Below are 24,798 nucleotides of genomic sequence, written 5' to 3'. Positions count from 1 at the left end.
AGTAAAATTTTTGCTTGCAAAGATAGTTTGGCAATGAGTAATATGGCATGATTGACAAATATGAAATATTATTGACTAACTGCTTTATATTAGCTTTATTTTTTATTTGACCTTGTTATCTAGAGTGCTCTCTCCGTTATCAGCAACAGAAGACAAATCTTTTATTTTTGACACTGTAAAATAGCCAAAACTAAAATATAATACAACTCAAAGTAAATTATAAAATATTGGGATACTGTTTTGTGAGCAAATAACAATTCTAATATTCTAAAGGAGTTATTAATCTGAATTTTCATCATGACATCTAACTGCTATATCTGAGGATACCTTTTATTAAGATTTTAAGGTGTTGCAAATAAGACCAGTATTATTAGTTTTTAATACTAGTTTTTAAGTGAAGGACAAATCAGATTTTCCTCTAGCAGAAGAGACCATAGTTAGAACCAGGAATACTTGTGATTTTGTAAATATTGGACACTTACTTAAAGCATGTACATCAGAGGTACTGGGGAAAATTAAGGTAACTTCTATCAAGAAAGTATGCCTCATAGGAATGCAGGCACAGAAAGGATTAGGGTTACACCTAGATAGACTTTTTATTCCTTTTTAAAAGGATACTGGTATCCTGGGCAAATGTTTAAACAGAAGATGGTGAAAAACCTAATATCATAGAGCAAAATGGAAATATATCCCAGTTTTAGATACTACTGAATATAAACTTTAAAAAGCCCAACTAGAGAGAATTTTTATTATTTGTTGATATTCCTGGGAAACCTTTCATACTATTTTCTGATATAATTGAGACAGTTTTGGCAAGATTTTATATCTAAGTCATAGAGTATCTCTGCTAACTTTACTACTGTATTACAGTTATTGCTGCTTGTATTGCAGGATACTTTGAAAACATTCTGTTTTAAGTTAATGATTGTTAGTTCTGTATAATGATGTAATTCTAGCTTTTGTATCAGAAAGCTGCCTCTTTCTCAGAATTTCTGAACTCCTTTTGGTAACTTAAATGTCCCATGTGGCTAAATGGATTTGTTTCACAGTGATTGTGCTGGTGGAGACAATGTTTGAAAGATAGAAAAGGGGAAACAAAGGAGAGAGTGAATGTATGAATATATATTCATTGAAAATGTATACTTTAAAGCTTTTTCCAAAATACGTCTGAATAATAAGGTAACATTCGTGGCCATGATGATATACTTGTTTTACAGATTCTGTTAGATTTCAGGGGGGAAAATGTTTTAGAAAGAGAGAAGCCTCAGAAAAATTCTCCCAGAAAAACTTTCTATTGCCTGGGTGTAGGCCAAGTCACATGGATTGGGTGTGGGGAGTTTCAGTGTTGCAGAACAGACCAGGAAGCTCACTGAGAATTATTCTGAGCTGTGTTAACTGACAAGAGAATACGGGATTTTTGTTCAAAATGGATTGGTTAAACGTCTTTAAAGACTTTTTCAGTAAGTTCATCTGTTTATTAAATCCATAGTTTTCTTGTAGTTTTTAAAGTAGATTTTTCGGTTTTGTGAATTTAAAGAAAACTGTATGGAACCTGGTGTGTTTATATAATAGGCTGGTGCTTTATATTGTTTATGAAACATAAGCTAAATGATTGGTGATAGTTCAGGTAATACTAGTTTTGACCTGATAAGTAATATAGTTTTGAAATGTTTTAGTATCAGTGTTTAAATAATAAAGAAAAAGATATAAACGAGTTCGCAGTTAGTTTTAATTTGGTAACTCTGAACTTAGCATAGACATTTGAAGTGAATTAAATTATAAACATTAAAAATATGAGGAAAAGAAAGGATTAGATGAACAAGTTCCTTCATCTTCAGTTTTGAATTAACATAATATTGTTTTAGTAGTTTTTACTTAGATTTTAGAGGAATAATGTAGAAATAACATTTAATAAAGCAGGAAAGAGAATGTTTTGATTTAATCAACGTAGGATTGGTAGAAATTGCTCTTTTGGTAAATGTGAGATTTGATATTTTGAAATGAGTCTTGAGAGCAACTACATACAAAGAAAATGAAAACAGTGAAAGGAAGTAGTGAATTACTGGGATTGTTTTGAGTTCAGGTCATAATGTAATACTGATACTAATTTACCAGAACCCAATGTGTATATTTGCTCTTGGTCTTTTTATGATCTTATGATAGTGAACTTGATTTGATCTTTTTGAACATTTGTTTAGTGTTTCTAGAAAAATGAACAGAGGAGTTGTTGTAGAAGTCTCATGCATAAGGAATTTAAGGAAACAAAGAGTAACCTGTTGAGAGATTTCATTTTCTTTTTTTTTTTTTTTTTTTTTGAGAGATTTCATTTTCAAGCAGAATTGTAAAGGAGTAAGTAATTTGTTGAGAAAGAATGTCATAATTGTAATATTAAGACTCATTTGTTTCTTTAGTTAATTTTGATGACCAAGTGAAATTCTTCTGGAATATATCTCTTGTGTTTACTTTTAGGAAAGTTAATGCATTTTTAGATCCACTTTTTGGGGTAGTTTTCCTTTTGGAAATTTATTTATTCATTTGTTTATCAACATATTTTTCTTGAGAGCCTACTGCAAGCCAGATAAAAATCATAGGGTGAAAAACTAGTACTTTCATAGAACTTATATGGTGAGGAGGTAGATGAGGGTTGTTATTTAGTATTAAAATACTAAATAAATGAATTTCATATCTCATTTTGGTCATAAGTGATGTTGACTGTAAATCAACCAGAAATGGTGTAAAAAGAATATATCATTGATATGATGATTCATTATATACCATCGATAGAATAATAAAATTATTCTTTCTATTGTCTTGCAAAGTTGGTAATCTTCAATATATTTGTAGACCTGAGGGTCAGGGTTTGAGATTTGTAACCAAAATACTCCTTTTTTCATTACCTGCAGAAAGCCCAAGTTTGTATTTATTTTGCTTTGAAGTAAAGGTACACTATATGTGCTCCTTATGTGGTGGCTAAAATAAACAAAGAGGGTACAGTATTTTAGGTAAAACAGAAAAATCAAAAATAATAACTTATTTTGTATAGATGAAATAACATAAAAATCAAAATTTAAATAAAGGTTGTAATGGAAAAAACATTGTATATTTGCATTTAGAATTCCCTAGTTTTGCTCCTAGATATACCATTTATTTAACTATGTGATCAAGAGTATATACCTAAACTTTCCTGATCTCTTATTCTTTATTTGTGAAGGAGATTTGGGTAAGACTAGATGATCTGGAAAGTCCCTTCTAACTCTAAAAATCTTATGGTCCTGGTAAAACAACTGATCAGTTTACATGTGATAGAAATCAAGGGAAAATCCATGAGGGAGAAACTGGTTTTGAAGAAGTAGAAACATAAAACCATAACTATATTTCCTTAAAGAACTAGGATCAGTAATACTTTCTTTGGTCTAATTCTGTTGAACGTTTATGTAGTCAGTGAATTAGATGGAGTGAAGATGGCATGTTTAAAGTAAAGAAGACCTAAGGCCAGAAGAATAACTAATACATTGAGTTCATTGAAAGCTAAAAATGAGAAATAAACAATGTGAATAGGGACAATGTAAAATTTTACATTAAGTTTTTATAACGAGAATTGTTTTTATAAGAATTGAAGAGCTTGCTGAGAACCTGGCCTGGCAGAATTATGTAAAATTCTTACATGAGTTAAGAGACTTATTAAAGAGCTGCTGTGAGGTCATGATCTCAGGCTCATGGGATTGAGCCCCTGCATCAAAGCTCCACACTGGGTGTGGAGTCTGCTTAAGATTCTTTCTCCTTCTCCCTTTGCCCCTCCCCACTCTAAAATATTTTAAAAAGAGCTGCTATGATATTGTGGGCGCCTCAGAATTTTAATGCAGTTCATGATAGCATTGATTCAAATCTGTAGTTCAAGTGAAAGGATGCAAATAGCTGGCTACCTTATCTGTGTGCTGGCCAAATGAAACATGATACAGTTTATCCATTTTGGGTAGATATACTTTAACAGTGGTATTGAGAAACTTGGATGCTTCTAAATATTGGCATCCAGCATATCAAGGATTTGGAAACCAGGTTACATAAAAACAGTTAATGTGTACAAAGATTTGCCTTAGGAAAAGGACAACTGTCTTGTGACTGGAATATTCGAATATTCGCAATGCTTAACCAGATTCTTAAAAACTTGGAGGAGGTGATAATATATTGTTTTGGTCAAGAAATAGTACTGTAGGAAGAGAGAAGTAAGACCAGTGGGTAGGAGTGAGGGGAACATTGCAAGCTATGCTAACACTTTTGGTTTTAATTTGAACAAAGCTAATGATAAAAATGCCTCAGAGTTGTGCATATCCTCAGTGCTCAGACCTAGGCATTTGTCCAGCTATTAAATGCAATAATAAAGACTTTAAGTGTTTTTGAAAATTAAATGCCAGAAGCACTAGGAATAATAATTACCGTTGATTAATGGAGTGCCTGCTATGTGCTGTGTACTGTGCTGAGTGCTTTACATACAAACTTTTTAAAAACATGTTGGAAGGTAGGGAATTAACTACACACTACCATTTCACAAACCTGGAAACTGGAGTTTAAAAAAGATTAAATAACTCAGGATCAAAGTAACCAATAACTAGCAGGACTAAAATTTAAATTTAGAGTTTTTTGTTGTTGTTAGGGTTTTCCTAGTGTACTCATGACTAAGTAGAGAAAGAATTAGAGTCAGGTAAGCAATGAATTAGAAAGATTTGATGCCAAAGGGACTAAGATTAAGAGGTTTGCGGAGAACTGACTATGAAGTTGAGCAGAATTTAGAAAAGTTAATACCTTGATCCAAGGGAACTTGGTTATTGTGGATGATCTCATTGTTGCTGATTATAACATAATTGAGAAATTAAAATATTTTACATTCGTATAATTTTATAAGTACTTTTCTATGTATTCTCTCACTGGTAACAGGAGATCGGAAAGACCATTTTTTTTTTTTTTTAGCAGTGGAGACAAAGGGCAATGAACAGGTTCTTCCCAAAGAATTTTAAGCAGAGGAGGAAAAAACAGGCTATCCATTATGCATGCATTTGTCAGTCACTCACATGATAAACACTAATGGAACACTTAATATGGTCCAGGCAGTGGGGCTAGAGAAGTGATTAAAAAAGGTGTTTATTTTCAAACAAGTAAATATTGGTATACAGAGAGTTGAACATTAGATTAAAAGTATTTACAAAGAATGGTAGTGGCACAAAGAAAAAATACCTCCATTCTGTTTGAGGGGAGAGGGATATCTCCATTGAGAAGATACTTTGTTTGAATCTTGAAGAATGAGGGTGGCATGTGTTTGAGATTTAAAAAAAAAAAAAAAACCATCATGGACAAAGGAACTCAGAGACTTAGAAAAGCCTGGGTTTTTTGGGTACTGAGGAGCTTATATGCCTTAGCGTTAGTATGAAGTTGAAGACATGCTCACCTAAAGAGATCCTAGAGGGCTTTGTGTTGGATAGGAAACATATTTTAAGTGTATTTTTTTTTCTCCTGAAATATTTCTGGCCTCTGAGAGTTAAAATAAGTTGTTTTTGGTGTTTTCCCACTTGGAACTTTAATTGGTGGGTCTGTCCAAAAATTCTTCATTCTTTTTTTGACAACGTATAATTAGCCTTAGACATCTTTTTCAAAATTAAAAAAAAAATCATTTTGGAATAGCCTTTAGCTTCAAGTTTAAAATTTGTATTTGCTTACGTCACTCTTCAATTTTAATCAATCTAACAAATATTTATTGAGCATCTGGTACGTACACAGTTCTAAGTAGTATAGGAAATGCGAAAGATCAATGGGACATGGAATGTTCCTCCTTTCTGGAAGCTGATGGCTGTAGTAGATGAGCTTAAAAAAACAAACGCAAAAACTGCTGGGATACAAGTACCTCAACAAGTACAAGGTGCTAGGGTGCTATAAAAAGAAGAGCTTACATCATTGGGGGTTGGTGGAGGGAAATGAAGGTTGTTGGAAAACAGAAAATGGGAAGTGAATTGTTACTTGAAAAGGCACTTCTTGAATGGGCAGAAGTTTGTGGGTTTTTTAAAGATTTTATTTGTTTGTTTGTTTATTTGAGGGGTGGGTATTGGAGAACAAACAAGCAAGGGGAGCAACAGAGGGAGAGGGAGAAGCAAGTTTCCCACTCATCAGGGAGCTGGATGCCTGGCTCAATCCCAGGACCCCAGGATCATGACCTGAGTTGAAAGTAGACACCTTAACTAAGCCACCCAGGTGCCCTGAGAGGCAGAAATTTTAGTAAGGTTTTGGGAAGAAACTAGCACACAAGGAAAACAAAATCCTGAAGATTGAAATTATTTATTCAGGGGATTTAAGTGGCCCATTTTTATGAAGATTTAGGAAGTTTCATTGCAGGGCATATGGAAGGAATCTTTTATTTAACAATTACTATATGTATTGTGCTATTTACATTATTTATTTACTTTTTTCAAAAGATTTTATTTATTCATGAGAGACACAGAGAGAGAGAGGCAGAGACACAGGCAGAGAGAGAAGCAGGCTCCATGTAGGGAGCCCGATGTGGGACTTGATCCTGGGACTCCAGGATCACGCCCTGGGCCAAAGGCAAGCGCTTAACTGCTGAACCACCCAGGTGTCCCTTTTATTTCACTTTTTAAACATTTATTCACTTCTTACAACACTGTGGTAGTAAGTGGTGTTTTCTACATTTCTAAGTTCAGAAAAGTGAAATTGTTTGCTCAAGTTACTACAGTAAGTGGTATAGCTGGGATTTGAACCCAAAGGCTCATTCATAGTCTATACTGTTTTCAGTACTCTACACCATAAGCCTAGAAAGGAAGAGTGAGGACATTCTAGAGAAGGCTATATAGATTCTAGGAAGAGTATTTCTCTTAATTTGATAGGCAATAAAGAGCCACACTGTTGACTGTTGAGCAATAATGTCATGTGATTGCAACTGTATTTATGGATGATGGGTTGGAGTGACACAGATTGGATTAGTAAGGAAACCAGTTTAGAGGGTATTGAAGATTCAAACACAACAAAATGGCCTGAAAAAGCATAGGGATAGTGGGAATGGAAAGTGTTGGCAGAAAGGAAATAAGCATTTGATGGTGGGAATCTTTTAAGAAAAAAGATATTTATGAGGTAAAATTCATATAGCAAAATCATTTTAAAGTATATAATGCAGTGGTATTTAGTATGCTGACAGTGTTGTGTGACCATCACATTTGTCAAATTCCAAACCGTTTTACCCCAAAATAAAACCCCATTTCCTATTAAGCAGTCACTCCCCATTATACCTTCCCTTCATCCCCTGGCAATTGCTAATCTGCTGTCTATATGAATTTACCCATTGTGGCTATTTCATGTAAATGGAATTATATAGCATGTGATTGTGATCTCTTGTGTCAGGTTTCTTTCACATGACATCCTATTTTTAAGGTTTTTCTGTGTGGTAGTATTATGGCTGAATAATATTCCATTATATGGATGTATGCCTTATTTTTTTTCTCCATTACTCTGTTGCTGGACATTGGGTTGTTTCTACCTTTTGGCTATTGTGTATAGTGAAACTATGAACATTTGTGTGTAAGTATTTGAATATGTGTTTTCAGTTCTTTTGAGTATATACCTGGGAGTGGAATTATCATATGGTAATTAAATTTTTAACATTTTGAGGGACCATTGTTTTCCATAGCAGTAGTACCATTTTACATTTTTTTTTAGAATAACAAAAAATATTTTACTAAAACATAAGATTTACAGAAGTTTCCAGACAAGCCATACAAAATGGTCACAAGCTTTTTCTTGAAGGAAGGATTCTACACTTGACAGCAAAGTCACAATGTTATTAGGGCTGTGATGTTTGTTTAATGTTCCCATTTTGGTTCAAACAATCAAGCTTGTCCATCTACAGCGTCTAAATAAAGTTAGACTTGGCTAGAGAGCATATTCTAAAGAACTGGTTAGCTGCTTTTAACCAATGCAATTAGATCACCATAAAAAGGGGGAAAGGAGCCCATAAAATTAAAATAAAACTACCTCTCCCCCTCAAAAATAATAATAAAGAAAAACACCCACACCCCTGCAGCTAACCCTGACAACTACCTTCATTCACAGTGCTTTATACTTAAACCATGATGGGGGAAATGAATAAAAGCAGAGAGGGGCCACTGCTTTTAAACGTTTCACAACAATCCAAATAGTACTTCTAGCCTCTGCTCATGCTTTACAACAGTGAATCAGGAAAAGACATAGATTTGCTAATGTGCATTTAATCACCAAAGGACTGAAGATGTCTGGGCTTTTATTCTGTAATGTTTCTAAGACTGTGTCCATTAAATGCAAACAAAAAAGGAAGAAGTCTTGGCAGAACAGGAGAAGTGATGCACACTTGATAATCAGATGGATTTTAAATATTATTCATGGCATATAGCCTAGTCCATGCTCTAGCTGTTTCTATGGCTTGGGCTTCGTTGGTCTTCCACTGCTCCGCTACATCATTTGCTAACGGATCATCTGGAGTGGGAGCACTTAACAAAGCCTGGATCAATAGCAGAACTGTGCGGATCTGCAGTGCTGGGGACCACTTATCTTTCAAAATATCTAAACATATTCTTCCCAACTTGTCTACATTAGGATGATAAATTTTGGTCATGAAACGTACTTTAGGGCTGCCATCGGGTATTCTTCTGGAAGGAATAGTTCCAGTTTAAAAGTCCCTCCCTCAAAGGGGGAATCCTGGGGGCCAGCAATGACCACATGAAAATAACGGGCGTTGCTCTCATCTGGTTCTGCTTTAATGCCAGGAACTGGTTCTGCCAGCAAACGCTGGGTTTCCTTGATAATCCTGCGGGGCAGCCCGGCCATCTTGTCAGATCCCGAGTTCGGCCTCTGCTCTCGACCCTGGCTCCGCTCGCCTCACCCCATTTTACATTTTGATCAGCAGTGTTGGAGGGGTTCGTTTTTTCCATATCTTCATGGACACTTGTTATTTTCCCTGTTTTGGTTTAGTTTTGTTTTGTTATAGCTATCTTAATAGGTGTGAAAATGTATTTCATTGTACTTAGATTTGCATTTCCCTAAAGACTAATGATGTTGAACATCTTTGCATCTGTTTTTGGGCATTTTATATCTTTGTTGGGGAAATGTTTGTTCAAGTCCTTTGCTTGTTATTGAAATAGGTTCTTTTGCTGCTGGGTTCCAAGAGTTCCTTATGTGTTCTGGATTTAGACTGTAGACTGTATGTAATCTTTTTTTTTTTTTTTTTTTTGCTTCTGCGTTTGGGGTCAAATCTAAGAATTCATTGCTACTCCCAGGTCATAAAGATTTTCCCTTATGTTTTCTTCCAGTAGTTTTAAAGTCCTCACTCTTATATTTCAGTAATTGATCCATTTTGAGTTAATTTTTGTTTGTTGTGCAAATTAGGAGTCTGACTTCATTCTTTTGCATATGGATATCCATTTCTCCTAGCACCACTTGTTGAAGAGACTGTTCTTTCCCCCCCATTAAATGGTCTGGCACCCTTGTCTAAAATCTGTTGACCATAGATGTATGAGTTTATCTCAGAACGCTCAGCTCTGTTCTGTTGGTCTGTATGTCCTTTTATGCTAGTACTGTACTGTTTTGATTACTATGTGGCTTAGAAGTGAATTTTGAAATTGTGAAGTGAAAATCCCCCATTTTTCTTTTCAGCTTTTTTTGGGGGGTGGTGGCAAAGGGAGATGGAGAGAGGGAATCTTAAGCAGGCTTCATGTCCAGAGTGGAGTCCAACATGGGCTTGATCTCATGACCTTAAGATCATGACCTGGGCTGGAATTAAGAGTTGGACACAACCAACTGAGCCACCCAGGCTACCCATTGTTTTCATTTCTTTAAGATTTTTTTTGATAATTTGGGTCCCTTGCAATTCCATATGAATTTTAGAATCAGCATTTCTATTTCTGCAAAAAAAGGAATATTAGAACTTTGAAAAGAATTACATGGAATCTATGGATCACTTTGGATAGTGTTACCATCTAAAAATATTGAGCCCTCAAATCCATAAACACAGAATGTCTTTTCTTAGATCTGCTTTAATTTTAGTAGTATTTTGTAGTGTTTGGTATACTGGTCTTGTACCTCCTTGATCAATAAGTTTAACCTATGTATTTGATTATGTATGCTATCATAAATGGAATTGTTTTCTCATTTTCCTCTTAGAACTGTTCTCTGCTAGTATATAGAAATGCAGTTGGTTTTTGTGTGTTGATTTTTGTATCTTGCAAATTTGTTTATTATAACATTTTTGGTGTTACACACATACAGAAATAAACATTTTCTGTATTTATGATCATGTCATCTGCAAATAAAGATTATTTTACTTCTTCCTTTCTTGTTTGGATCTCTTTTATTTTTCTTACGTAATTGTCCTAGCTACTGCTTCCAGTACATTGTTGAATAGAAGTGGGTGAAAGGGCATCCATGTCTTGTTCCTGATCTTAGCTTTCAGTCTTTTACTTTTGAATGTGATGGTAACTGCAGGTTGTTGTTGTTGTTGTTTTTAGTAAATGCCCTTTATGATGTTGAGGAAATTCCTTTATATTCCTAGTTGGCTGGTACTTTTATCATGAAATGATATTAGATTTTATCCCGTGCTTTTTCTGCATCAGTTGAGATAATTTGGGGTTTTTTCTTTATATTAATGTGGTATGTAATAATACTGATTTTCATATTGTTAACTGTTGAATTACTCTTCTATTCCTGGGACAAATATCCCTTTATCATGATGTACGTTCCTATTAATATATTGCTATGTTGTTTGCTAGTATAGATAATCCCTGTTTTTAGCAGATTCCATATTTGTGAATTTGCCTACTTGCTAAAATTTTATTTGGAAGTCCCAAATTGATCATTGTGATGCTTTTGTGGACATGTGCAGAGTAGCATAAATTTTGAGTTGTCTGATGCACATATTGCCAGCTGAGGTTGAACAAGGAGATGGTCTGCCTTTTTGTTTCAGCTCTCGTATTGTGAATAAGGAGTCTATTTAGTGCCATGACTTTCTCATTGTTATGCCTTTTTTTTTTTTTTAAGATTTTGTTTATTTATTCATGAGAGAGACAGAGAGAGAGAGAGAGAGGCAGAGACACAGGAGAGGGAGAAGCAGACTCCATGCTGGGAGCCTGACATGGGACTTGATCCCCGGTCTCCAGGGCCACACTCTGGGCTGAAGGTGGCGCTAAACCACTGAGCCATTGTTACCCTTTTTTTGGTTTGTTTATGATTTTGCTGTTTAAAATGCCCCCGTCCCCCAAGCACAGCCCTAAAGTATTGCCTAGTATTCCTAAGTGCAAGAAAGATGTGATTTGCCTCATGGAAAAAATATGTGTCAGGTAAGCTTCATTTAGGTATGAGTTACAGTGATGTGGGCCAAAGTTCATTGTTAATATTTTACATTAAATAAAGTGTGAAGCAAGGTTATATATTGCTTGGTTGATACAAATGTTGTGAACAGAGAGGTTTGTAGGTATTTCATGGTAACTTTATTGAATGTGACTACCACGAATAGCAAGAATTGATTATTTTGTTGAGGAATTTTTAAAAATTTTTTATTTACTTGACAGAGCACAAGCAGGGAGAGGGGCAGGCAGAGGGAGAGGAAGAAGGAGGCTTTCCACCAGGCAGAGAGCCCAATGTGGGAAGCTTGATCCCAGGACCCTTGGGATCATGACCCAAGCTAAAGGCAGATGCTTAACAGACTGAGCCACCCAGGCACCCTGAGGAATTTTCAATCTATATTCATAAGGTATATTGGTCAATACTTTTCTTGTGATAACTTTATCTGGCTTTGATACCAGGGTAGTGCTGACCTCAATAGAATGAGTTACGAAATGTTTCCTTCTATCTCTTTTGTAGAAATTTGAGAAGGAAATGTTTGGTAGAATTGATAAGTTACTCAGTCCTGGACTTTTCCTTATTGTGAAGTTTTTGGTTACTGATTTACTCTTTTACTTGTGACAGATCTGTCCAATTTTTCTATTGGTTCTTGAGTTTGTGTGTTTAGCAATTTGTTCTTTTCATCTAGGTTATCTAATTTATTAGTGTACAAGTGTTCATAGTGTTATTTTTTTTCTTATTTTATTTCTGTTAGGTTTCTAGTAAATCCCACTTTATTTCTGATTTTAGTAATTTGAGTCTTGTCAATTTTGCTATTTTCAAAAACAACTTTTTCATTGTTTTGTATTTCATGTAGTTTCATTGACTGTTTTTGTATTCTCCTTTTGTATTCTTGTGTTTATCTCTGCTCTGATCTTTATTATTATTTTTTTCTTCTTCTAGCTTTGGGTTAGTTTGATCTTTCTCTAGTTCTCTAAGGGATAAAGTTAGGTTATTGATTTGAGTGAGATCAATTTCTTCTTTAGAGTGAATGGGTGATGGGCACTGGGGGTTATTCTGTATGTTAGTAAATTGAACACCAATAAAAAATAAATTAAAAAAAATTTCTTCTTTAAAAAAATTTTCCTTTTTTATCATAAGCTTTTAGAGCTATAAATTTCCTTCTGAGGGGCACCTGGGTAGCTCAGTGGTTGAGCATCTGCCTTTGGCTTGGGTCGTGATCCCTGGATCAAGCCTGTTTCTCCTTCTGCTTATGTCTCTGCCTCTCTCTCTCTGTGTTTCTCATGAATAACTAAATAAATAAAATTTTTAAAAAATTTCCTTCTGAGCACTGCTTTTGCTGCAGCTTGTAGATTTTGGTATGTTGTGTTTTCATTGCCGTATGTCTCAGAGTATTTTTAAATCTCACCTGTAATTTTTTCTTTGACCTACCAGTTGTTTTAGTGTGTTAATTTACATATATTTGTGAATTTTCCAGTTTTGCTTTCTGTTAATTTTTAGTTTCATTCCATTATGGTCAGAGAAGATATTTTGTATGATTTCAGTCTCTTTAAATGTATTTAGATTTGTCTTGTGGCCTAACATATGGTTTATCTTGGAGAGTGTTCTATGTCCACTGGAGAAAACTGTATATTCTGCTGTTGTTTATCAGTGTTCTAGGGATCCCTGGGTGGCGCAGCGGTTTAGCGCCTGCCTTTGGCCCAGGGTGCGATCCTGGAGACCCGGGATCGAATCCCACGTCGGGCTCCCAGTGCATGGAGCCTGCTTCTCCCTCTGCCTGTGTCTCTGCCTCTCTCTCTCTCTCTATGTGACTATCATAAATAAATAAAATTTAAAAAAATATATATCAGTGTTCTATGTCTGTTAGGTCTAATTAACTTACAGTATTTTTCAGGTCCTCTATTTCCTTAATAAATTTTTGTCTAGATCTACTCATTATTGAAAAGTATTAAAGTCTCTAACTATATTGTAGAACTGTCAGTTTCTCCCTTTAATTCTGTCAGTTTTGCTTTATATATCCTGAAGCTCTCTTACTAGGTGTGTATAATGTTTGTATCCTCTTGATGGATTGACCCTTTTATCAATACATAATAATGTCTTTTGTCTCCTTTAACAACCTGTGTCTTAAGGACTGTGTTGTCTTTTATTAATACAACCATTCTCTTGGTTACTATTTTCATGGAATATGTTGTTCTGTCCTTTTGCTTTACCTGTTTGTATCTCTGGATCTCAAGTGAGTGCTTATAGATAGCATGGAGTTGGATCTTGTTTTTAAATCCATTCTGCCAACCTTTGTCCCTTTAGTCCATTATTTTAATTCACTTATATTTTAAAGTAATTACAGGTAAGGAAAGCTGCCTACTGTTTGTTTTTTTTTTTTTAAGATTTTATTTATTCATGAGAGACAGAGCGAGAGCGAGGGGGGGGCGGTCAGAGACATAGGCAGAGAGAAGCAGGCTCCATGTGGGGAGCCTGATATGGGATTCGATCCAGAGACTCCAGGATCACACCCTAGGCCGAAGGCAGGCGCTCAACCGCTGAGCCACCCAGGCGCCCCATGCCTACTGTTTTGCTATTTGTTTCCTGTATGTTGCATGCCTTTTCTCCCCTCAATTCTTCTACTACTGACTTCTTTTGTAATTGATTTTTCTCCTGATGTACCATTTTCCCTTCTCGTTTCTTTCTTTTTTTATTTTTAGCTTTTCCTTAGTGATAACCCTGAGGATTATAATTAACATTTTAACTTTTTAACAGTCATTTTTGAAATGATGTAAATTTAGCTGGTATATAAAACTACTCCTTTACAGTTCATCTTTTTTTTTTTTTTTTAAGATTTATTATTTTATTTTAGAAAGGGGGGTAGGGATGGAGGGAGAAGGAGAGAGATTTTTTTTTTTTTGAGAATTTTTTTTTAAAGATTTTATTTATTTGAGAGAGAGAGTGCATGAGCGAGCACAGAGGGAGAGGGAGAAACAGACTCCCTGCTGAGCAGAGAGCCCCATAGGGCTCCATCTTACGATCCTGAGAGTCTGAAGCTTATGAAACCAAAGAGTCTGAAGCTTAACCAACTGCCCCATAAAGTTCTGTTTTTATACATTGTTTGCCCATTAACCTCGATTTGAAATTACTGTTTTATAAATTTGTATCTTAATCATATAGGAAAAAAAAAAGAGGATTTACGAACCAAAAAAATAAGAATACTGGCTTTTATATTTATGAACGAAGCTACCTTTACTATTGCTTCCTCATATGGCTTTAAGTTACTGTTTAGTGTCCTTTCATTTCAGCCTAGAGGACTTTCTTCAGCATTTATTTAGCATGAACCTAGTGTGACAAACTCCTTCAGTTTCTGTTTACCTAGGAGTGTCTTAATTTTTCCTTCAAATTTGAAGGACAATATTGCTGGGTATAGAATTCTTGATTGACAGTTTTTTCTTCTATCATCAGATTCTACCCCCGCTATGGTTTGTTGTTGCTTCTTATTATAGGTTGTTTACTTGTTTAGTGAGTTTTCTAAACTATTTTTGTAAAGTCTATATTCTTTGTCCTGTGTGGCCTCTGAAGTTGGTGTTCTGTCTTTTCCTTGCTGGGGTTTTCAGTCTGTGCCTTGTCCTAGTTTTTGCCCCTTTCTCCAGGCTGCTACATCAATTAAATGATTTCAGGAAAAGAATGAGAACGTTCCAGGTCCAGTAAAACCAAGGCAAGCTTTTATGCCTATCCTTCACATAGCCGCCAAACAGCTTGAAACCCACAGTCATAATTCTTTGAGAATAAGATCTGTATTGCTCCCTCTGGCATTAGGAGTGCCAGTTACTGTCCTCAAAGCCACTACTGATTTGGGATGTAAAAGATGATCGGCAAGTGATTTAAAATGCCATAGCATTCTTACTACAAAGCAGCAGCTTCTTTTTTCACTAATCTTTGCCCTAGTTTTGTAAAATTTTTTTACTAGATTCCAGAGTTCTGCAAAAGTTGATTTTGACATTATCTGTCAGCTCATTAGTTGCCTTTCTGGGCAAATGGAGCCATAGAATTCCCTACTCTGCCAGAAATTCCTGATGTGGGGATTTTTTGGGATGATATTAACTACAAGTAAAGAAGCTGAGAGGCAGGGAACTGATTTATTGGCATGGGAGAGGTTATTTTTATTTAGAGATAAGTCTTGTATTTGTTGTATTTGAAGTTCAAATATCTACAATCTGTAGGCGTCTAGTGACAGTTGGAATCATAGTTCTTGAATTCCAGACAGAGCTTAGACCTGCAGAGAGACCTTATTAGAACCTTCTATACAGAAGTTACAAAAAACAAAAGTATAAGATATCCTTGAAGTAGAGAGGAAGTTCAGGCATCATATTTTGGGAAACGCTTTTAACTGAGGAATCTCTTCACTTTTTCATTCAGCAAACATTTATTTTGTTCCTATTATGTGGGTGCTGAAAATACAAAGGTATTTTTTCCTGCCTTCAGGAAACTCGTATTAAAGAAGGAAGACAGAAAATACAGTACAATTTTATAACAAGGTTTAGGGGAGCCCAGACAGAGATAAATAAAAATATTTAAACAGGTCAGTAGGTAAGACAGGAGACTCTCAGGGAAGTTAAAGGAGAAAAACAATAGAATAATCTGTGATCTTAGTTGCTGCCTTGAGAGTTTGAAAAGAATGAGGGCTCTAAAAGTTATTGATTGGCAGTAAAGAGATGACACAATTTTTATAAGAATGGTTTTTATTGAGTAGTTTGGTAGAATGGTAGAGATTAAAGGATCAGATCATAAGAAGTTAGGAATGAGTGAGTGAATGGTGAAGAAGTTGAAGGGAAAAAGAGTCTTTTTACCATGTTTAAAGAATGGTATAGTTCAAAAGGAGTAGCAGGATTGAAGTAACTTTATTTTGGAATGGAAATGATCTGAGTATGTTTTTAGACAGTAGAAGGATCTGAGTAGGAGGGAAACAGGGATGGCCAAGAGTCCCAAAAGAGGCAGGAAAAATGGTATTTAAAATCCTGGGAGGATCAGAGATTGAAAATTTGCATGAAGAAAAAGATTGAGGGTAATAAGGAGTTTTGAGATAGTGAGAAGGTTTGAGGAGTTTTATCTAGGAGTGCCTCCATTTTCTCAGTAAAAGCAGAACACACACACACAAAAAACAACAACAACAAAAAAAAACAAACAAAAAAGCAGAACACAAAATCATGTGCTAAGAAATGACCAGCAGTGAAAACACATGATCAAAGTTGACATAGCATACATTTATGATGGTAGTACCATGTGGTTCTTTTCTCATTTCTTTCAACAAATATGTATTAAGCATCTACTATGTACTAAGCACTGTCTGAGATTTTTGGTTTTGTATCTGTGAACAAAGTAAACGAAAATCCCTGCTCTTCTGGAGCTCGCATGTGAAGAGGGTGAGGGGAGAAAAACAAGGAAATAATGTATTACTTTAAAATAAACAGGGCAGCCCGGGTGGCTCAGTGGTTTAGCACCACCTTCGGCCCAGGGCGTGATCCTGGAGGCCCCGGGATCAAGTCCCACGTCGGGCTCCGTGCATGGAACCTGCTTCTCCCTCTGCCTGTGTCTCTGACTCTCTCTCTCTCTCTCTGATGAATAAATAAATAGAATCTTTAAAATAAAATAAACATAATGAGGTAAATAGAGCAGCATGGATATGGGAACTACGAAAGCAAATGAAAGGATTACCCAGACAGACCTACAACTTATATTGCATATCAAGTTGTAATTTGTTGTTTTATTTTTATACAGCTAATTATAGAATTTAGATTGATAAAGTAAGACAAGCATAGGGGCTTGGTGAACCTATGTACTTAGGTTGTAGATATGAGAGAAATAATCTATATTTGGAAGAAATTTTGTTAAATTTAGGGAAATTGTCATTATGTTATACAATTATTTCAGCACCTTTGAAAGAAAAGATGAGAGGATAAACTGTCATATAATAACTGATTTATATGTTTGGTTGTGAAAAAAATTTGTGAAGGAAGTCAAAAGGTACAAACTTCCAGTTATAAAATAAACAAGTCATGAAGATGTAAAGAAAGGAAAAAAAGAAGAAATTTGTTATCTAAATTTAAAGGCTTAAAAAAACTACAGAGGTAAAGATCCTTTTTTAATAATGAAAAATTGTATTTTTTGGTTATCATTATCTTATATTCTTTTATTACTCTTTTTATGTGAACAGGCATTGGAAAAGTGAAAAGAAAACACAGTGTGCCAGATTCTGCATCACCTGCTGATGATAGCTTTGTTGACCCAGGGGAACGTCTGTATGATCTCAACATGCCTGCTTATGTAAAATTTAACTACATGGCAGAGAGAGAGGATGAATTGTCATTGATAAAAGGGACAAAGGTGATCGTCATGGAGAAATGCAGTGATGGGTGGTGGCGAGGTAGCTACAATGGACAAGTTGGATGGTTCCCTTCAAACTATGTAACTGAGGAAGGTGACAGTCCTTTGGGTGACCATGTGGGTTCTCTGTCAGAAAAATTAGCAGCAGTTGTCAATAACCTAAATACTGGCCAAGTGTTGCATGTGGTACAGGCTCTTTACCCATTCAGTTCGTCCAATGATGAAGAACTTAATTTTGAGAAAGGAGATGTAATGGATGTTATTGAAAAGCCTGAAAATGACCCTGAATGGTGGAAATGCAGGAAGATCAATGGAATGGTTGGTCTGGTGCCAAAAAACTATGTTACCATTATGCAGAACAATCCATTAACCTCAGGTTTGGAACCATCACCTCCTCAGTGTGATTACATTAGGCCTTCACTCACTGGAAAGTTTGCTGGCAATCCATGGTATTATGGGAAAGTCACCAGGCATCAAGCAGAAATGGCATTAAATGAAAGAGGGCATGAAGGTGATTTCCTCATTCGTGATAGTGAATCTTCGGTAAGTTGATTTTCAAATAAATAGAAATAGAGCTCTGAGTATTAAAAAAATAAATAAATAGAAGATTGGAAAGAGTAAGTTGCTGCTTTAAAATTAATCAGGTGATAAGTTGGGATGTATACTTACATTTTCTGAAGCTAAAGTCAATGTTCTTTCCAACCATATTTATTTTGAATAAAATACAGCCCTAGCAGTGATTAAACTATGCTGGATTATTTGGCCTTTTGAATTCTTTTGGTCTTGCATTTCTGAAATATCTTCTGTTGCATTACACTGAAAAATGGAGAAAACTGAACTGTGACTTCTCTGTTCAGAGTTAAAACAATGCAATGGACTAAACTGGGGGAAATTTTTTTTTTTTTCTTGAGAGGAAGAGAGTATGTGCACCCACATGTGTGTGGGGAGGGGCAGAGGAGAAAAGAGAATCTCAAGCAGGTTCCACACTCAATGCAGCGCCTGACTCGGGGCTCAATCTCACGACCATGATATCATGACCTGAGCTGAAATCGAGAGTCAGAAGATTGACTGACTGAGCCACCTAGGTGCACCTGAGAAAACATTTTTTAAATTGCATATTGGATGTGCTGTCATCCTTATAAAAGGAAATCCCTAAATTAAAGAAATTGAGATTTAAGTTTGTTCATAGATTGGTTGTTTGGAAGTTGGAATACACTTTTATTATTTACCTCAGAAACCTATTTTAATACTCACTGTTTTTGAAATGTATTTGCAATAAAAGATATTTTTTCTAATATTAGTAAAACTATGAAACCATAAAAATGGAATAATAGTTATGTAGGCTCTTTTGATTACTGTTTAGAATATTAGAATTTGGTCCTATTCATTTAACTGGTCTTTATTTTTCCTTTTAAAAGGATACCACTACTTTTCCAGTTTTCAGATCATTAGTATTGGCTTTGTTTCTGTGTATGTAGTTCTATAAATGTGAATGTGTGATTGTGGAAAAGATTTAAAGTCAGAAGAAAACTTATCTGGTGTGTGTATGTGCACTTGCATATAGCGTGTATATGTTTATAAAAGGGAGGGAAGAAAAGAGAGGTAATTGAACTGCTTGATATGAAGTTCAGGAAATGAGGCCTGTACATAACCCCTCAGGAAGAGCAGGATCAATGATAGGGAACAGGGGTGGGATTTGTTTTCTGTTAGATGCCTGACTTGATCTATCTTTCTAGGACAAGCAGTGAGCAAGAAGCATTAGGAAATGAGTGACCTTAGAGCAGGTGGTAAGAGTAACCATAGGTATAGGATGTTTCCAAGAAGCTCACTATTTGAAACTTTGTCAGTAACTATATAAAACTTTTAGACTGTTCAGAAAAGTGTTTAGGTTAAAAAAAACAACAAAAAGTAAGAAAGTAGCTTGGTTACAAAACACTGTTTTCTTGGTGGGTATTTGAGCATGGATATTAGCCAACATGCACCATCATTTTTAGCAGTAGGATTTTTTTTTTAAGATTTTATTTATTCATGAGAAACAGAATGGCAGACATTGGCAGAAGGAGAAACAGGCTCCCTGCGGGGAGCCCAATGCAGGACTCAGTCCTGAGACCCCAGGATCAGGCCCTGAGCTGAAGGGATGCTCAACCACTGAGCCACCCAAGCATCCCTAGAATTTTTAAAGTAAAGATTTCAAACAGGATATTTTGTTTGACATGAACAATGTTTTTTAAACATTTGAATTTGTTACCAGTATTTAAATATTGGGAAATTTACTATAAAAAGTCAGGTGACAGACTTCCTTTTAAAATTGGAAGACCTGGGCAGCCCCGGGGTGCAGCGGTTTAGCGCCGCCTGCAGCACGGGGTGTGATCCTGGAGACCCGGGATCCAGTCCCGTGTCAGGCTTCCTGCATGGAGCCTGCTTCTCCCTCTGCCTGTGTCTCTACTATCTCTCTCCCCCCCCCTCCCTCCCTCCCTCCCCCTGAATGAATGAATGAATGAATGAATAAATAAATCTTTTTTTTAAATAAATAAATAAAAATAAAATTGGAAGGCCTGCCAACCTTGCCTGTATTTCTACAAGACAACAATCACCACTAAGTGGCCACTTTCTTTAAATTGGCCATGCACTGTTCCTTCTCTCTGTCCACCCTGTCATTTGTTTATATGTCTTTTGACCCTTGTAGGCATTTGAGTTTATGACCTCTCATTAGTGTCTATTGTCTTTAAGAATTCAGCCGAATATCTGAGCTAGTCTATGAGATAGCTACTGTTAGCTCACATTAACTCATGTTTTCTCATGTGTTTCTCCAGTTGTCTGAAGGAGAGAAGATAGCTCTTGTGCTTCAGATGTTAAACTAAAGGATTTGCCATAGGTGTTAGAGCATATTATTTAAGAGACTTTGGAGTCTGGCTGCTTGGGTTTGCATCCTGGCTGTCTTGTTAACTACATGGATGATTTTGAGCAACTTAGCTTTTCTTGGCCTTGATTTTGTCATCTCTAAAAAGGGTTGGTTAGAGGTGTAAAGGAGATAATCTATGTAAATAGCATAGTGCCTAGTACTTAGCTAAGATTTGAGCACTTTATTATTATTAGTGTAATATAAAAATGCTAATAGATATGTTTCAAAATGTTTACCCTATGTATTTTTTTCTCTTTTAGCCAAATGATTTCTCTGTATCACTAAAAGCACAAGGGAAAAACAAGCATTTTAAAGTCCAACTAAAAGAGACTGTCTACTGCATTGGGCAGCGTAAATTCAGCACCATGGAAGAACTTGTAGAACATTACAAAAAGGCACCAATTTTTACAAGTGAACAAGGAGAAAAACTGTATCTTATCAAGCATTTGTCATGATAATGCTGACCAGAAGTGACTGCTATACAGCTATAACTCATCATGTAATTGAAGACTGAGAAAATGTCAATCCAATCATATTTGATTGGAAATTGATTTCTGACTCTACATGAGAATTGAGTGTGATACATAAGTATTTTTATTATAACTCAGCCCATACATATATACTACATATGCAAAGCATCTGCATAAAGCAGTTCCTTATCCTTGGTCTTCTGTTTTATTGTTTCTTGTCTGTTTTTCTCTTTGCTTCTAATATTAAGGTTTTATATTTTCTAAAGATGATGCAGATCGAAAGTCTTTACATGGAAGAATTTATTGGTTTTTTTCTTTATTTCCTTGTAAGGGCACCATATTTAGGTCACTTCTGCAATGGTTTCTCTTCATATAAAATTATTATATCAGTATATGGCATATGCTAAAATAAATTTCTTGGACAATGTTCTTTTCTGTGACTAAATAGCAATAATAAATGGATAATTAGAAATTATTTTCAGGTATTTGTTGCAAGCCATTGTAAATATCAAGTATGTTGTGTCTGCCATTTTTAAAAAATATTCATTGTCTTCATTGTAAAGCAAAACAAATGGGACATAGGTTTGAAAACGTATCTTGTACACTTTTAATTTGCAACTGTTGGAAACAAAAATCTAAACTTCTAGGACTTTTTTGTGGGGTTGCTTCTTACCTGGTTATTTAAGAGAATAAAGCAGTCTCTGAGATATTTAGCTTTTTAAACTATAAATGGATGCCCTAGTGTTATGTTTTTTTTTTCCCCTAGTGTTATTTTGACAAAGCATCTTGTATTGGGGCATGTTGTATCTGTGTCAGTGTGAAAAAAGCTGCAGCCAAATGTTGGGAAAGTAGGAGGCAGTGAGATACTTGTCTCCCCTCCCCAAACATGTCTATCAGTATTAGGTATAGTATTTCTGCTATTTTCTTTTCCTCCTTTCAGCTTTGAGTTTTGTTGACTGAGACACTAAAATTGATCATACCTGAGGAAAAGATGGGATGTGCCAAATGGTTAGAGAAGGTTATTTTTGAAATCTTACTTTTGGAGAGTTTCTATTGTTTTTGTTTACTAAACAGAAGCTTGGGTGTATGAATGAGAGGCTACTATAGAGTATTGAATCTACTTCTGCAGGTCACAGAAGAAAACAGCTGTATTTTGTGGTCTTAGCTATCCTCTCCGACATAATTTGTTCTGGAATTTAAATTTAAGCAAAATTACTTTCAGTATTAGGAAATCTTATGGTATTTTTAAAAATTTCCCCAGTGCGGCCTAAGCAAATGAATGTTTCTATTCTTTAATGTGTTATAGATAAGTATTTAATACACCAAAATTACTGATGTTAAAATTGAAATTGTCTAATTCCTGAGGTTTTTGGATTATTTTTTTAAGTTATTTTAAGTAATTTTTATTCTTTAACTCTTAAAATCATTTGAAGACTTACATTGCCACTGGGTGGCAGCCCTGGCTTCTCCCACTAAGCAATAGGAGTCAGCAAATACAATTAAAGCATTGATGTACAATTTTTTATTTTCACCACATCTACTTTTAAAGCCTTTTAGTTCATATTTCATTATCTTTGTCAGTCTCTCTTTGTTTATTGAGATGATTATTAGTAGACAATTGTAATAGAAATAAAAGTCATGTGCTTACCTGTTTTTGCTGTAAAATCACTTGAATATAAGTTGAAGAAAATAGTTTCAAAGTGTTATATATATGATTAGGTAGTAAACACCTTTTTATTTGATTTTAAACAGCTGATGATGCTTTCTTTTTCTCCATTTTTTGTTTTTCCCCCCAGTCTTCTTTTTAAAAAGATGTTTCTTAAAAAAAAAGAAGCAATTAATACTTTGTAATCACAATGTAATTGATGCATTAATCATGTATCACATGAGCTATATTTATAGCAAACCCCACTGAACTTATGTTAAGGATTTTAAGAAAGCAGCTAGGAATGGAGAAGACTGGAAGTAGATTGCACATTCTCTGACATAATTAGATTTATAATAACTAGAGAGTTCCCAGATAGGCCACATGACCTGCACCTGCATATAACAAGCACTGCATATACTCATCTTCCACAAGGCAAAAGACTTGGGTATCTGATTGTTCAACAAAACAAAGCTTGAACAGCATCCAGGAGGTGAGGCAGGCAAACCAGGCTGTAGAACTCTTCCATTTGTTAAATCACACAAGAGAAAACCTATTCCGTGCAAATGTAAAAGGTGTCATCATTTGTCTTTTTCTTTTTTTCTTTTTTAAAAGATTCTATTTATTCATTCATGAGAGACACACAGAGAGCGAGAGGCAGAGACACAGGCAGAGGGAGAAGCAGGCTCCATGCAGGGAGCCTGACATGGGACTCAATCCCGGGACGCCAGGATCAGGCCCCGGGCTGAAGGCGGCGCTAAACCGCTGAGCCACCCAGTCTGCCCTCTTTTCTTTTTCTGTTGCTACATTTTTCTTCTTTCAAGTATCCTGTAGTTTCTCAAGTCCTTTAGTTCCTCTCCTATGCATGCACAGCTGGGCTGCAAAATGCCAGGGAGTTGATGAGCCAATAATACCTATTGTGTGCTGTTATTCTGGAATGAAAACCTCACTAGAAACTATGGAATTTTGTACTCAAATATTTTATCAATTTTTAAAAGTCTTAAGCCAATCCTTATATCAATGACTGTCTTTATAAGCATAAATTTTATTTGAAGCAATTTTCTTAAGAATTAGAACAACCTTAGAAAACATCTACATAGCTAGCTAGTAGCCCGACTTGTATTAGAAACCAGGTTTCCTTTTTCCCAGTCTGGTACATTCTGTTTGGTGACACACTGCCATCTGTGTGTTTGTTTTAGCCTAAGAGTTCTGGGAGTAGCCTGGGTGGCTTAGTCAAATGAGCATCTAACTCTTGGTTTCTGCTCAAGTTGTGAGCTCAGGGTCATGGGCTCGAGCCGTGCATTGGACTCTGTGCTCAGCTTGGGATTCTCTCCATCTTGCTCTCTTGTTCTTTCTCTCGCACTCCTTAAAATAAATAAATAAATCTTACATAAAAAGAAATAGGTGAAATGTTCTATCTTAACGGAAATTTTCTTCCACATATGAGGGGACACTTAGCCATCAATTTAAACAGATAACACTGCCCGATCCACATCTGTAAATAACTTCTCCAAAATCTTGGAAGAAGTTATTTGAGAACTTCATCTAAGTTCAATAATCAAAAGCTGTTGTTGCGATATTTGTTAATTGGTCATAGGTCCTTAGGATTCAGTAGAATATGTATGAATACATACATAAGATACATATTGAATGTATCTTTTACTATACACAGTAACACAGATGTATAGCACAATAAAAGTGTCACAGATATATCACTAAAAACAGGAAGGCTAGCTAATCCATTGCTATTGCTGGAAGAATAAAAAGGCCTAGCAGATGAGCAACTTGGGTTGGTTGGAAAAGGCCATCCTTGTAGGTACATGGCACATAAATTATCTCATTTTAATGCTCTCATCCTGTCTTCTAATCCAGAGATTGAAAGAAGCAGGGGCACTGCTGTCAGTGTAGGTACTTTTGTGAGAATTAGGAAAAGGTACCTTTTACCTTCTACCCCTTGCCTCAACTCAAGACCAGCCTTTTTCCTTGTAGAAAAGTCCAAATTTCAGCATGCCTCTCTCCCACATCTTGGCCAGGTGCCTTCTTCAGAGTAC

The 24,798-nt window shown here is 35.6% G+C and overlaps 1 protein-coding gene, 1 long non-coding RNA gene and 1 pseudogene across 7 annotated transcripts in view; 1 reads left to right on the top strand and 2 right to left on the bottom strand.

Annotated features, from left to right (window-relative positions):
• NCK1 (NCK adaptor protein 1) overlaps window positions 1-22,749 on the top strand; it is a 76,278-nt gene extending 53,529 nt beyond the window's left edge. For 5 of the 6 annotated variants that reach the window (XM_077865033.1, XM_077865034.1, XM_077865037.1 and 2 more), the window contains 2 exons: window positions 17,561-18,273; window positions 20,893-22,749. In XM_077865033.1, the coding sequence (XP_077721159.1) occupies window positions 17,561-18,273; window positions 20,893-21,087 (908 nt within the window). In that variant the 3' untranslated portion in view covers window positions 21,088-22,749. Of the gene's footprint in view, window positions 1-1,312; window positions 1,461-17,560; window positions 18,274-20,892 lie in introns of those variants that run through there. The other variant, XM_077865038.1, reaches the window with a different exon arrangement.
• On the bottom strand, window positions 8,242-8,905 carry LOC144293844 (ubiquitin-conjugating enzyme E2 N pseudogene; annotated as a pseudogene).
• Window positions 17,571-23,636, bottom strand: LOC144293847 (uncharacterized). The gene is made up of 2 exons (XR_013361179.1): window positions 22,751-23,636; window positions 17,571-18,546 (listed from the first exon to the last, which is right to left on the bottom strand). It is a non-coding gene; the product is annotated as an uncharacterized LOC144293847 (long non-coding RNA).
• Between the last annotated feature and the right edge of the window lie 1,162 nt (window positions 23,637-24,798).

Source organism: Canis aureus, chromosome 22 (assembly GCF_053574225.1).
Source record: "Canis aureus isolate CA01 chromosome 22, VMU_Caureus_v.1.0, whole genome shotgun sequence".
NCBI lineage: Eukaryota > Metazoa > Chordata > Mammalia > Carnivora > Canidae > Canis > Canis aureus.
Note: the sequence above shows the minus strand (reverse complement) of the source record. Positions and strands in the feature narration are given on the sequence as shown.